Source organism: Alosa sapidissima, chromosome 23, assembly GCF_018492685.1.
Source record: "Alosa sapidissima isolate fAloSap1 chromosome 23, fAloSap1.pri, whole genome shotgun sequence".
Taxonomy (NCBI): Eukaryota; Metazoa; Chordata; class Actinopteri; order Clupeiformes; family Clupeidae; genus Alosa; species Alosa sapidissima.
In genome coordinates this window covers 14240406-14254178 of record NC_055979.1, presented here as the reverse complement: position 1 = coordinate 14254178, position 13773 = coordinate 14240406, and the positions used below count along the sequence as shown (strand labels likewise).

The window sequence follows — 13773 nt, the reverse complement described above, 5'->3', positions numbered from 1 at the left end:
GTATTAATTGCAAACTGAATCCTGTAGTATCAGCAGGTAGGCCTGACCTTTTTTTTTTGGATGGTGAATGGTGATATTATTTTGGTTTCATACTTTTCCGTGTCTGGTTTAAGAATTTGTATGCAACATACTAGTCTCCATGAAGGCAATTTAGCAACAGAGTAGTCTACCACCACTGCTAATACTAGGTTAATACTACTACTAATAAAGTCACTATGACAACGAGGTGACTGCACGATAGCTAGTGCGGCTGGGTCTTCCCTCCTTACCTGCTCGTAGGCAGCTTTATCAGATCTGCTGGGGCCAGTAGCCTCATTAGGTGGATAATGGAGGTAGATAACTCAGGCAAATGAGCTGAGACCAGTGAGAAGCTGGTAGAGAGGAAGGGCATGTGTGTGTGTGTGTGTGTGTGTTGGAGGCTGTTGTCATTTTAACTGTCCGATACTGCTTTAATGCCCTGGGTTAAACACTGCTATGGCATGTCTAAAAGGAGCAAGATGCCTTTTTGTTGGATTGACTGGTTAATTTAATTGTCTTTCAGTTTGAGTGACTAGGCCTATTTATCTTGTGTTTCAAAATGATTACATCTCACTTTATCACAAGTTATTATTTGTAGTTTATAAGCTTCAGATTTTGAGAGCCAAATTGCCAGCAGGTCAATGCATCTTGGCATTGATGCTGCAGAGATTGTCAATGGCTCTCCACTTCACAACTTGAATGGAATGCAATGAAAATATATTACACCTAATGTGACTTTAGTCAAGATGTTATACAGAGAATGTTTCTGGGAAGTGTGGAGACAACTGACTCGGACATTATAGGTTACACTTTCACTTGTCACTCTGACCATATATAAGAACTCCTGCACCTTAAGCAAAGAAAAAGCCATTTTCTTTTTTCTTTTCTGCCACACTCTTAACCAGAAATTCAATTTTGTAGATAAAACATGAAAGAGGAGAATGTATGAAGGGCCTCTCTCACTAATCCCTCTTCACCTTGAGCCCAATCGACTTCTGACTGCCTGTCTGTCCACCCGCTGCCTCCTACACAGGAAAATGGTCGAGAGGGCATGAACCTCCATCCTTAGCTGCCACTTCTGGACCTGACCTGGTCCTGAAGTCACGATGGATCAGAACCACTTTCTTATGGTAAATGAATGGTTCCCTGGTTTGACTTTGAAGATTCTAGATTTATTTCTGTCGTTTTCTAGAATAGCCTACGAAACATGCCCAACTAGGTAGGCTTGGGAATGATAGGTGTTGGAAGTCGGATTGAAGATAAGGGGCTGATAGGTTTTTTTTGTGTTTTTTTTTGCTTGTTTGCTCCCTGCCAAAGCAGAAAAGACAGGTAATCCGCGGCGAGATTATCTCTCTCTCTCTTGCATGTCACCCAGGTGTTGAAGGCTGATATGACACAAAGTAATATCCCTCCAACACCCCCATGTGGAGATTTGACCAAGGATTGCTGAGATAACGCCTTGCAGACAGAAGCCGCCTATCTGAGCTTGTCTCAACCCTTAAAACACTGGCTGAATTTAGACAGAGCCCCAGTGTTTCTGTGTCCATATGTATATTTAGTACTTCATCCATTACACATCATGTCTTAATTACTGCTTTTCTACAAGAGTCAACATATATTCATTAGTGTATTTTTATAATCTGAATCAATCAGTCTTTGCCGACCCAAATAGACTCCAATTGTGAGATGTTGCTTGGTGAAATTGTGTTGTGAAAAGTGAACATTATTGCTGGATTATAAATAAAGCAGCTTCATTCACAAGCAGCTTCATTCACATCATTCCTGTAACATCTCAGAAAAAGAAATGACACCGACACACATGAGAGGTTTAATCACAAGTCTTAAAGAGTCTGATATGTAGTTTCAGTCGGAGCTCTACATTTTCATAATGATTTCTTTCATTGTTTCTGCAGGAGTTCAGAGATGATGAAGGGGATTTATATGCCTCAGCAAGCTCAATGGCGCTGCATGAGCCACAAATCAACCCTTTTTGAAGCAGAAGTGGGATTTATAAAAATCAAAAGACAAGTTTATAATCTGCAGATAATTGGGAGAAATACGTTGGGAATGAAAGGTCCGCTCATTGCAGGGAGTGTGTTTGTTTATCGTTCATGGCCCCCCTAGGAGGTCAAAGGCATTGATGAATACAATTTCATTCCAGTCACAATAATTACCACGCTACCGAACATGTCTGCTCTTATGTGTACCAAGTACATAAAAGGGTCTGGAAAAGACTGAAATGATTGAATGAAGAATGTGTTTTGAAAGATGAAACTTTTTGCTTTTTTTTTTTTACTGCTTCCATTCCAAGAACATTCAAACAAATCTGCAGTTTGGTACCACTGAGGAGATATGAACAGGCTTAGCTGAAATTTTAAAAATGTCTGTCATCTCTGTGGTAAGGTCAGAGAGTCTGACTTTCACTCAGTACAACCTAGAATTGCACTACATTGAATATCTTGTTGGCTCTTCAGTTCCCTCAGATACTTTGCTCACTGAATTTCATTCTGAAAAGGCAGCTGTTGAACTGTACAATGTACCATTTCACACAGCAAACAAGTAATATTAAGATTTTACTCGGTGCAAACTAAAAGATAACTGATGTCCATGAACCTGTCTTCTTAAACGGTAAAAAAGACTACCAATAAACAACGTACAAATGGAGAAAGACATTGACATTTATTTTATACCTTTATTTGTCACCTATGGTGTCATGATTCACTGCTGTACACTTGAAAGCCTCTGGGCGCCGGCCTCTCATGCTGTGTTTAGCTTTACTGTGGGCAGACATGCAGGAGGGTCCTTTTACAACTCTGACATCCTTCCCATCCAAGCCGGAAAGGGCAGACTCAAAACCTGTGACCACACCATGTCATTAATGCATAATGTTATGTCACGTCATGACAGCACCACTGGCACTAAACACCCTTTCACCATAAAAGGCCCCCACAACCAGCAGGGTCCAAGGGTTTAGTCACCTCCACTATAGGGTCCCACATGCAAGTGAATATCATTCCACTTAAACGACCATACTGTTCCCGAAAAGGCGACTGAGAGTCTTTGATTTAAAGGGCTTTGAGGAACATCTCAAAAGGGGGAATTCATTATCAACAGAAGTCTCAGTAAAATCCTTATCGGCCTGATACTTTGTGAGGACATCATCTGGAGTTTTCTTGCTATTTTATTTTTTCGAGATTGAGGGTACAGCGTGGACAACATAAGCTGGGGAGGGGCTCAAAAATTACATGCTAAGCCAGATGCGTCCTTCTCGTTAAAAAAAAAAAAAACAAATAGTGCAGGAATTAGCATAGAATCATCATATAAACAAGACAGCAAAAACAGTACAAGGTCCAGTGCATTTCAACAACCCTCTTAAGGGAAAATAAACTAAACAAAACATGCCAACTAAATAAGATGCTGGGAAGTTGCTAACCTGACAGCCTTATTTTTTGGTCCAGGTGTTGGGGGAAGAGATGAAGTTAATTTAATTACACTGTACAGGAGTTTTCACTCTTTCTTAGGGAATGATGTTTCCATTAACATAATAAGATCATATGAAATACATTTAAGCGCCATCATAAGAACTATACCAAACTAATATTTACAAATCATATTTAAAGTGTTGAAGCAAAATAAACTTTATGAATTTGTCCTTTTTTTTGGAATGCATTAGTATACATACTAGTTTTTAGCATACAGTACAATCGCAGAGAGGCCTCAAGGGCAAACAGTGTTCTCACCTTCACAGACAGCAAGTGCATGACCACCCTCACCAGCTTTCAATGAAGCAGACGAACAGAAGCACAGTAGCTGTTTCTTTGGAGGTGTTTCCATAGTTACCAAGCGTGTGATTCGGATGACCAACTGACAAAACTGAATGTAGCCTACAAACTGTAGTCAATTACTAACAGAAAAAGCCGCCAATAAAATTAAAACCTTGGACCTTAAAATCATGGTCATGGTCACTAGATACCAGTTTGAATGGTATATGCACCAGTCATTTTCTTTTACAGTACAGCATTTAGTAATAAAACACATTCTAATTTTCCATGTCTATATATTAGAACTCACAAATTATAAGAACTGTGAGCTCTGATTTGTCATATAACATTACTTTCCACTACACGGCATTGTGTTCTAGAATGTATGGCCAAGATAAAACTCCATTCTATGGGCTCGAAACTACTGGCCTCTGATCCTCCCAGTGTATTGCATCAGCGTCCTGTTTTGTCAAGTACACTTGAAGACAGGCAGGATCAAGGCTCATGGCCACAGAGCACTGGAAAGGACCAACACCCACCAGCCCAGCTCCTTGACAGGCATTACACAGTGAATTAAGTTGCAAATCTTGACCTGTGGGGAATATTTCCAAAGGCAATGGCATGCTGCAAAGGAATCGTTGACTACCAAGGTCCACCACTAATCAACGAAATATGTTAATTGTATATGCTATAATGAGTTGATGTGTTTAAAAATATGCTAAAATGGGGGAAAGGCATGAGTTATACACTCACAAGAAAATCATAATTTCATATAAAACACTACTTAAAATAATCTTAAACGGAGTACTGAAGGCAACTGAATTGTGAGTAAAGGTCAGAGGAACAAGTGAAGGACAGAACAGCATTACCCATAATCCCTGTCCATCAGCACCTAAGAGATGTCTGCCTGAATCCAAATATCAGTCTGAGGAGTATTGTATGTTTGGCAATGCTGTCCAAGTTACTACACCTGTGTTTGTTGTCCATTTTTTGTTCAAGTCAAGTCAAAAGTATCTATACTTTTCCTATTAAATAATGTATAATCTTAAAAATAATCTTAAAAATAAATCATATCACCAGCAGTGGTAAAGAAACATCTCAGGAAACATTAGACTCCCGACTCACACTCAGGAAAGACCAGAGGAGGCTCAGCAGAAGGACTATGGGGTCTTACACACACACACACACACACACACACACACACACACACACACACACACACACACACTACATTGTGATGATTGATGTCTGGTTGGCTGGTAATGCCCCTGTTCACTGTCATCTTACTCTCTCTCTCTCTCTCTCTCTCTCTCTCTCTCTCTCTCTCCCTCTCTCTCTCTCTCTCTCTCTCTTCATACACATCCCCCCTCCCCTGTGTCCACCTGTCCATGTCTCGATCAGGGGTTGAGGGAGAACTGGTCCTGTTCGATGGGCTTCTTGACCCAGGCGCCGAGGCCGGCCTTCTGAAAGGCCTTGAAGAGAGTCTGTTTGGCCGTGTGGTACTCCTGTGCCGCCTGCTTGGCGTCATGGTACGAGCTGGGCTTGGGCCCCTTGATCCGCAGACTTGGAGACAGCTGGAAGGGCACAGAAAATTCACACACACACACACACACACACACACACACACACACACACACAGATGTCAATAGAATTCTCCCTCTTACTACTCAAATTTCATATGATTTTAAGTGGTTTTGTTTGCTTTGGATAAACATCTGCTAATCAAAATGTAACCTTAGCATTTTACTACTAACACTAGTCATTTAGTACACAGACCCTTCAGGTGACCATATTCACACTTCTATAGGAGCAAGTGAGTGAGTTCTAGAGTGACCCCAAACTCACCTTGCTGTGCAGGCGAACCCAGCGGCAGTAGAAGGCGTGCTTGCAGAGGCGGGAGGGTCTGCCGAGGTCGTCCTTGCCCGTCGTGGCATTGATGACCTCCAGTGCTTGGTCCCCCACCGCCCAGTTCACGCTGAAGTTGGGTGCCTTTCCTGGCTGCCGCGCCTCAGCATTGCTTATGCCTGTGGACAGTCAGACAGAGTTAGGATCGCTGACTGCCCTTACTATATACAGGTGCATCTAAAAAAAATTGAATATCTTACGGTTTACACCTCCTGCAAATCAAAAATCTGAATCAGAATCTCAAAATATTAAAATAAAAAATGTATCAAACAGAAATGTCCTGAGATGAGGTCTACTCAGTCAGCTAATTAAGTCAAAATACCAGCAATTGTTTCCTGAGCCTTTAATCTCTCAGTCTGGGCAGGGCAATGGGCTTTTCCACGATATTCCATTTTTTTGACATGCACTTGTACTGTATGTACAGCAAACTTAACTGGCAGTCTACACCAGGCATATAACTGAAGCGTTCAGTATACTCAGAGCAAATGCTGTAATAATTTAGCCTGGCTATCACCAGACCAAGCTCAGTCTTTTAAGATTGAACATTAGTCTGGGGAGTCTGCTCTGTATTTTCTACTGTACAAGAGGTGTGATCAACGGGCATAGTTCAAATGACTCTGTGCGCAATTGGATAGTCCTTCAACCAATCAGACCAACGATCTGGGTGCGCCAGGTGGATAAGCCAGTTTGTGATTGGTCCCCACAGATTTGTAACGGAAGAAGGATAAAAAAAAAATTGGAGGTTTCCAGCCTGAGCTGCAGGGCGAAATCAAATCGCCGGCAGATCGGGCTGGGTTTACCCAGTCTAGCAATAATTAACTTCCAATATAATCAATGAAACTGACTACACCAGATGTGACAGGGGCACATACATTTGGAAACACTTGACCAGTCTTTTTTAAAAACTATTTTTAGTTTTTTCTTCAGTTGCACACCTGGTGGAGTCAGATTGTAAAGTAAAGTAATGTAAATAGGATTTAACAGAGAATAGGATTCATCCAAAACTCACAGCATTGGGTTCTAAATCTGGGCCAACTGTTTTTCAGGTGGTGACATACAGTATGGATACACACATATAATTCCCCAGCACTAGTGTACTGTATCCCTGTACTTACTGCACACATCACGTTGTGGCTGTATTACCACATTGGCATGGGTTATTTTCTGCTACCAAACCAGTGCTTCGTCAATTTCCTCCCTGCCTACTTCTAATTTAACGAGAATAGAGTGACCGAATATCTGGGACACCACATCATCCCTGTATTTCTTATTTCTCATAGTCTAACGTCAACACATAACACACATCAATGTCTTATTTCCTCTCCCACGTTTGACAGTGAAGCCAAGAGTGAGAAACTGCAACGTCGGTTCTATCCTTTCTCTATTTCGAACAGCACGAGTCCAATTTGCAAATGACAGCTTTGTCTTTTCCTACACACAATTACCCTCTGGCGTCAAATTACCAAGACAAACACACTCCAGACCTTGTCCCTTATCCATCATTTCCAAGTTTCTCTCTCTCTCTCTCTCTGGCATGTCATTCGGTCTCATTAGGTGCCGGATGTAGCCTGAAATGTGCTGAGGTTCCTCTATGTAGAGCCCGCAGCATCTCCCACAGCCAGAGGAGAAGGTGGGGGCAATTTGCTAACGTGGCCCATTATCCAGAGAAAAGACAGGAGACAGGAGAGAGGGAGGGGAGTCACTGTGATAAAGGGAGGGGTAGATTTGATTCTTTCGTTTCTTCGCTTGGGCAGGAGAGTGAGTGCAGCTACAGTGAGAGAGAGTGTGAGAATTAATCTGACTCTCTCTTTCATACACACACACACACACACACACACACACACACACACACACACACACACACACACACACACACACACACACAGGATACAACGAGATGATGTAATGGCACACAGGATGGTTAGAAAAATGGACAGGGAAAATGGAAGATTGATAGCAGGCAGGGGAGTGATTTTGATTTTCATTTGGGAAGGGGAGAAGGAGAGAGAGCTAGTGCAGGTATGAGTGTGAGTGTTGATGTTAGTGATGTATGGCACGCGGGCTGGCCAGAGGAGCTGAGGTACTTTGTTCTTTGGGGGGGGGGGGGCAGGAGGGGAGGGGATGGGAGAGGAGGGGAGGAGACGAGGGGAGGGGAGAGGAGAGGAGAGGAGAAGAGGGGAGGGGATGGGAGGGGAGGGGAGAGGAGGTGAGTGTCGATCGGCCCAGCAGACCGGACCAGAGCCTGGGAGCAGAGGAGGGCCTGCCAGACAAACCATAAAACACATCCTGCCCAGACAAACACAACCTGCATGGAGAAACAGCAGAAGAAAAAACACCTGACAAGAGATGTTCTGCTGCAGGCCAAGAAACAGCACAGCAGTATGAAAACTGATATAAATCTGTAAATGTTAGAGCTTTAATGTGTTAAGAGCACTTATTACACGGCTCTTCAGAGTGCTGCAGAAAGTTCCATTCACATGAATGGGCCTTCCCAATGTTGGGCCTATGTTAAATCTACATAAATCACCGGCAAAGTATATAAATCACCGCTGTCAATGACAACGGGTTGATTCATATCCCTCCGCAAGACGTCTGTTCGCTTATTGCAATGGAATTTCAATTGGAATTGGAATGGAAAGTAAGCTAGTAAGCTAGTAAGACGTTGCCACGCAACACCTGAAACTGTCAAGTTCTATCTGTGTGGTGAACTATTTATTTTGTCAGCAGAAGACACGAAACGGTAGCAAAATAATTTTAAAGACCCATTGTGTTAGGTTTCTTTTCTCGTTTTGGCAAGTATCCCTTACATAACACTGAACACGTTTCTCATATTCAGAAATTCAAATACCTGAATCAGGGGAAAGAGCTTACCATAGTCTGTGAAATGGATCATTTGAGATATCTGCTCTCTCATTCAGTCCTCTGTGTACGCTACACTCCATAGCCTAATCAATGTTGGTGCAGGTGGGATGGGATCCTCACAACGTATTAAGGGTCTGCTGACATATAAAAGCTGCTACTGGCTACTTACTGCAGCTAGAAAACCAGTGTGTGTGAGTGCGTGTGTGTGTGTGTCCGTGTGTGTGTTAATCCTCACCACTCAGTAGGGGTTTGTTGAGGGTGAAGGACTCGGGCAGGTCCTCCATTTCGGCGATGCGCTGGTACATGGCGCGTGACAGGTGGTCGGCGTGGTACAGGCTGCCCAGGATGATGCTGGAGAAGTAGATGGGCTCCATGAAGTAGCTCATCAGAGAGCCCTGGATCCCCACCACGTTCCACCTGAGGACACAACACGCAATTTTGTAATGCCGAGCTTTTCTACTTTAAGAGGCTTGGAACCAAAGCGTAAATATGTTGTATATTGTGACTACTGTTGATGTGTTTCTCTCTCTCTCACATACACACACACACACACACACACAGAAAGACACAAGCTAATACACATGTAAGACCCTTCACCCACGCGCCTACCTTAATGGACCTTAATGACAACCTTAATGACACATGCCAATAATTTCAACCAGCTTTCTGAGCACTCGAAACATTTTCTGTCTTTCTTCTTCTCGATATGAAAAGAATGACAAAATCTGCCTATCGGCACCCAGCCGTAATAATTCGGGGCCAAATCAGGCAAAGCTTCATCGTTCGCTCGCCCCACAGATTCGCCCACCTCTACATGGAGAGCGTAAAGTGATTGCTCACATTATTAGTTTGATTTCTTCCTGATCACCCCCCCCCCCCCCCCCCCACCCACCCCACTCCCATCCCATTTGTAAGCATTTACAGGTTGAAGGGAATCACAGCAGGACAACCGCATTTGTGGAACATAATCAAACAGCCGTAATCAGGCACGGCAACGGCAACGGCAAAGCTGGCGGAGCAAGGGCGGGGGAGGGGTGGAGGGGAGTGGGTGTAGTTGCTCACACTGCCTAGTCTATACAGAGAGAGGGTGAGATGGAGTGAACAGAAGGTCTCCTGAGTCACAAAATCAGATGCATTTCAACTGCTTCCCCCAGGCAGGCCGGCTAACTGCAGCATTAACAAGAGACTGAGCCGCAGGAAGGCTTTCAGAATGTGCTGGCGTACCTGACATGGCCTGGTGAAGGAGGTCTTGGGGGTTGATTTTTCAAAGAGAGAGTGGCCAAGCTTAAAGTGGAAATGAAGCAGTGAGAACTGTGACCATTTTTGGTTGCTTTTTCATTTTTGAAGATACATGGATTTTCATTAAACCCGATATTCAAGTAGTTTCACTGGAAAATGACATGTCAATAACGACTTTCGCCACTAGGGCGCAGCCATGTTTTAAAAATGCAGGCGCTACGTCATCAGAATGGTTAGCGTTTGTTCGTGGATGTTTTATCCATTAGCGGACGTTCACTTTATTTCAATATGCCTACGCAAATTATGTTGATGTTTGTTTTTGTGTTTGTACAAGAACAAGGGCCGCTGTAATGTAGCCTGTAGGCCTATCAGAGACAGTACTTAATTAGATTTAACTTCAGTTGCAATAATGTGTTTGGATGTTCTCGCACAACTTGTGGATTACCGCGACCTGAAAATGCAGTTGCATCGTTGATGAATTGGTGAATAAACTCGGGGGAGCGAACTTCTCATGTGTGAGTAAGATGTTTCTTTTTGTGATTGAGTAGTATCGATGATTGCATTTGTTTCGCTCAAGTAGTAGTGGAAACTATTTGCACAGACTTGCGAACCTGGTGAGAACCTGTTGTGGGTACGCTAGCCTACATCTGACTTGTGTAGGCTACTCTGTAGTAGCCTAGGTCTGTGATTGTGACAGGCATGGTTTTGTGGGTAGACGTTGTTTATGGACTGTAGGCTAGGCGTCTGAGTTTTTATTTGTTTATGTAAGCTGACATAAAATAACAAGCTGTTCACTTTAAGTAAAAAAATGCACGGATGTGCCGCTTGTAGCAACCATAGATTTTAGGGTTCATGCTATGCTAGTTGCAGTATGTGCTTGTTATGTTATGCTATGCTAGTACTGTATCGCAGCTTCTACCATGATAATACATTGCAGAACAACTGAGTATGGGTGTAAAAATTAGTGTAGTCTCAGGTGATCAGTGTAGTCCCCTAACCTACCCCCTCCGCACAACCTATCAAGAGTGTGTTAGTTGGTTAACTGCGTTTTTTTGGGCTTTCCAGTGTTTCGGCTCGGATGTCCCTGAGCGACCGCATTGCGACCTCCAACGTCTCGCTTTAATGATAGCATGTAGGATTGGATGTGATATATCTATTATTTTGGATGAGATGTCCCAGGTTCATTTCCTAGCAGCAGACACTCTCCATGTGTGCCATGTCAGTGAACATAGGGACACAACCCCCACATAAGCACCACCGATGCACTCAGATACACCTCTCTCTCGATCATCTATTTCTCCTCCATAGTCAGGCTCTGTGGGGGGCACTAAAACTCCCACTGCTCTTACTGGCTCAAAAGCATAGGCAATTGGATGCCTGTCCTCATTGGTGGGTCTATCCCATTCGTCCATATCCATTTTGTTGAGGCAGTAAGCTAACTGTGAGGCTATGACAGCCGCTGTGTAAACAGCATAGAATGTTGTACCAACCATTCTTGTGACGTCATCATTTTCTGAAAACAAAGATGGCGGCGCACAACTGAAATTAATGCAACTTGTTTGTGCTTTATTCTGAATAACGGGTCATATTTCTGACTTTATTTGTATTTATGGTATATTTAAATATTTAACTAGTGCTATAGACATCTGTTTTATTTGACTGCTTCATTTCCACTTTAACTGAACCCAAGTTCACTTTTACATTTTTTTTCAATAAAGCATCATTGACACATATAGTACGGTGAGTATAAGAATGTGGCTGCTGAAACTGACTGGAGTGCATTCACTCTGTCTTGAGTTCCCCCCCAAAAAAAGCAGAACTAATGTGCTGTTTTAAATGGGGGCTACATCCAAATGATCAGTATGCCTTTTACAACAATGAAACACACTGGAGCACAATGATTAAATTTGCAGTCTACTAGTGCAACGACTAACATTTTGACACCACGGTGTCTTTGTCAGAGTTCCAGTCTGTTTTTTGTTTTGTTTTAATAGTCTATCGTCCTACCACTGTAAAGCACCTGATTGTGCAGCTTCAACTGGATGACGTGTGGATTATCCCACTTTCCATGTTGTACTATTTAAATTGGATGGAATCCATTCATTGTAGAGCTATGTGCACCTTTGCGCAGCCTCTCCTTGTTTCTCAACAAACCTACATGCACGTTTAAATGAACCATTAACAATCCTGCAATTGTTGGCATAAAAGTCGACTGGCTAAATTGTGCTTAAATCATAACCACGCTGCGCTAATTTGTTAAAAATTGTTGCATTCAAGTTAATTCTGCAAACCTACCACCACAAATAGAATTCTGTGGGAAACACTGGCTTGCATGTCATGTCAATACACACATATTGATGCAGCGATCTGCTCTGTCAGAGTGAGAGGTGTGCAGGTACCTGGCAATCTTGTCGCTGCAGGACATTGTGAGCAGCCTCTCGCCTTGCAGCACGCCATCCCATGTCTGGATGGTGTTGCTTGACCGCACGGGGATCGTCCCCTCGCCAGACTCGATCTTCGTCCGCAGCTGCCCCCGAGCCTTCCTGTTTGGATGCCTATCACCTTGATCTGTGGAAAAATAAGTTACGTCAGGCTAACCTTTCACAGGAGGGAGTGAGGCAGAGACTACAACACCTACAACATCCATAACTAACTATTTATGTTACTGCTATGGCAACAGACATTACTATGTTGTGTTGTTTCTCGGTGGATCTTTAGCTCAAATAGTAAACACTCCTAACTCACAGATCAGGCATTGTCCTGCCTGTCCCCATAACAATTAGCCACAGTTAAGACGGCGTACCTTCCACGCCGGCCTCGTGCGGTGAGAAGATGCGGGCGTCCCCGCAGGGCGACGTGCTGATGTAGAGGTGAAACTGGACGTTGTCCTTCAGCCGGTAGCCGTGCTTCTCGCACCGGGTGAAGACCGATGACTGCTGCTCCTCACGGCTGCTGCTGCGGATTAAAACACAGAGGACACATTAGCTTATTTTAGCTTAGCCTATCTTAGCATGGCAACACCACCTGAAGAAGAAAAAAACAACAAAATACAAAATAAAAAAATAGCCGTCAGGTGATGCTCACCCTTCACACAATTCCTGAATTTCTGAATATGAGGCAACTAATCCAAATGATCATGTTAAAGATGATCTGCCTAGATCTGCCTAGAATAAAAAATTGTACTGTACATCTGACCTTAATTTTGAAGCTAGGCTGTATGAGCGAACACACACAGACGAATGGATGCGATTACAATATCCTCCTCCCCCCTCACCAAGCACTGAGGGTGAAATGGATTTATTTTTCAACCTCCTTGAAAAGTGGTATAATAGATTCAAATGAGGTTGGTAATTAAAAATGGGAAGACCTTATTAGTGTCGCAGATAGAGAAACCCTGTTCACAGTTGATTAGGAGGCCTCTGATGAGCATCGTTAGCCTGTCACTCATCTCGTCACTCTCTTTATTTAGCTCTGCGCCTCTCCGAACAAGCCGTGTCTCATCAATTAACGCTGCCACAATCACAGCACACAGTCATATCGGCACATCTGAGAACGGCCTCAAAATAAATATCACATGCGGTTCACTTTAGTTTACTCTCTCCCTCACACACACACACACACACACACACACACACACACACACACACACACATCCTCTCTTTCTCTGTCTCTCGATCCTTCTCATTTCACACTCACTTCACATCATTTTACTTGGGGTCTCCCCCTTTCGGTCTCTTACACACTATCTCTTCCCCTATTTTGATCTATTTGTTAAACTTGTCTTTGTATTCTTATTTAGCATATTTCCAGCTGAAACATTCTACACAATGGGGTCTATGAAAAAGATGTCTGTTTGTTCTTGATGCATTCACAGATGTTGATTCAAGTTGATTGTTCCAAACCATCTGTTTCACATACTGTGCACTCCCTGTGAGAGGCTGAATGTGTACAAGGCCAGTCACCCTCAGGTAAGAGGTTAATAGGATGA

At 43.2% G+C, this 13773-nt stretch overlaps 1 protein-coding gene across 1 annotated transcript in view; it reads right to left on the bottom strand.

Annotated features, from left to right (window-relative positions):
- Positions 1 to 3181: 3181 nt before the first annotated feature.
- Positions 3182 to 13773, bottom strand: part of LOC121698574 (double-stranded RNA-specific editase 1-like) — a 77263-nt gene continuing 66671 nt past the window's right edge. Inside the window, exons 9-14 of the mRNA XM_042080783.1 lie at positions 12589 to 12740; positions 12185 to 12353; positions 8782 to 8963; positions 5625 to 5803; positions 5110 to 5353; positions 3182 to 5065 (exon numbers count right to left, since the gene is read on the bottom strand). Coding sequence (XP_041936717.1) covers positions 5177 to 5353; positions 5625 to 5803; positions 8782 to 8963; positions 12185 to 12353; positions 12589 to 12740 — 859 coding nt within the window. The 3' untranslated portion in view covers positions 3182 to 5065; positions 5110 to 5176. The remainder of the gene's footprint in view (positions 5066 to 5109; positions 5354 to 5624; positions 5804 to 8781; positions 8964 to 12184; positions 12354 to 12588; positions 12741 to 13773) is intronic.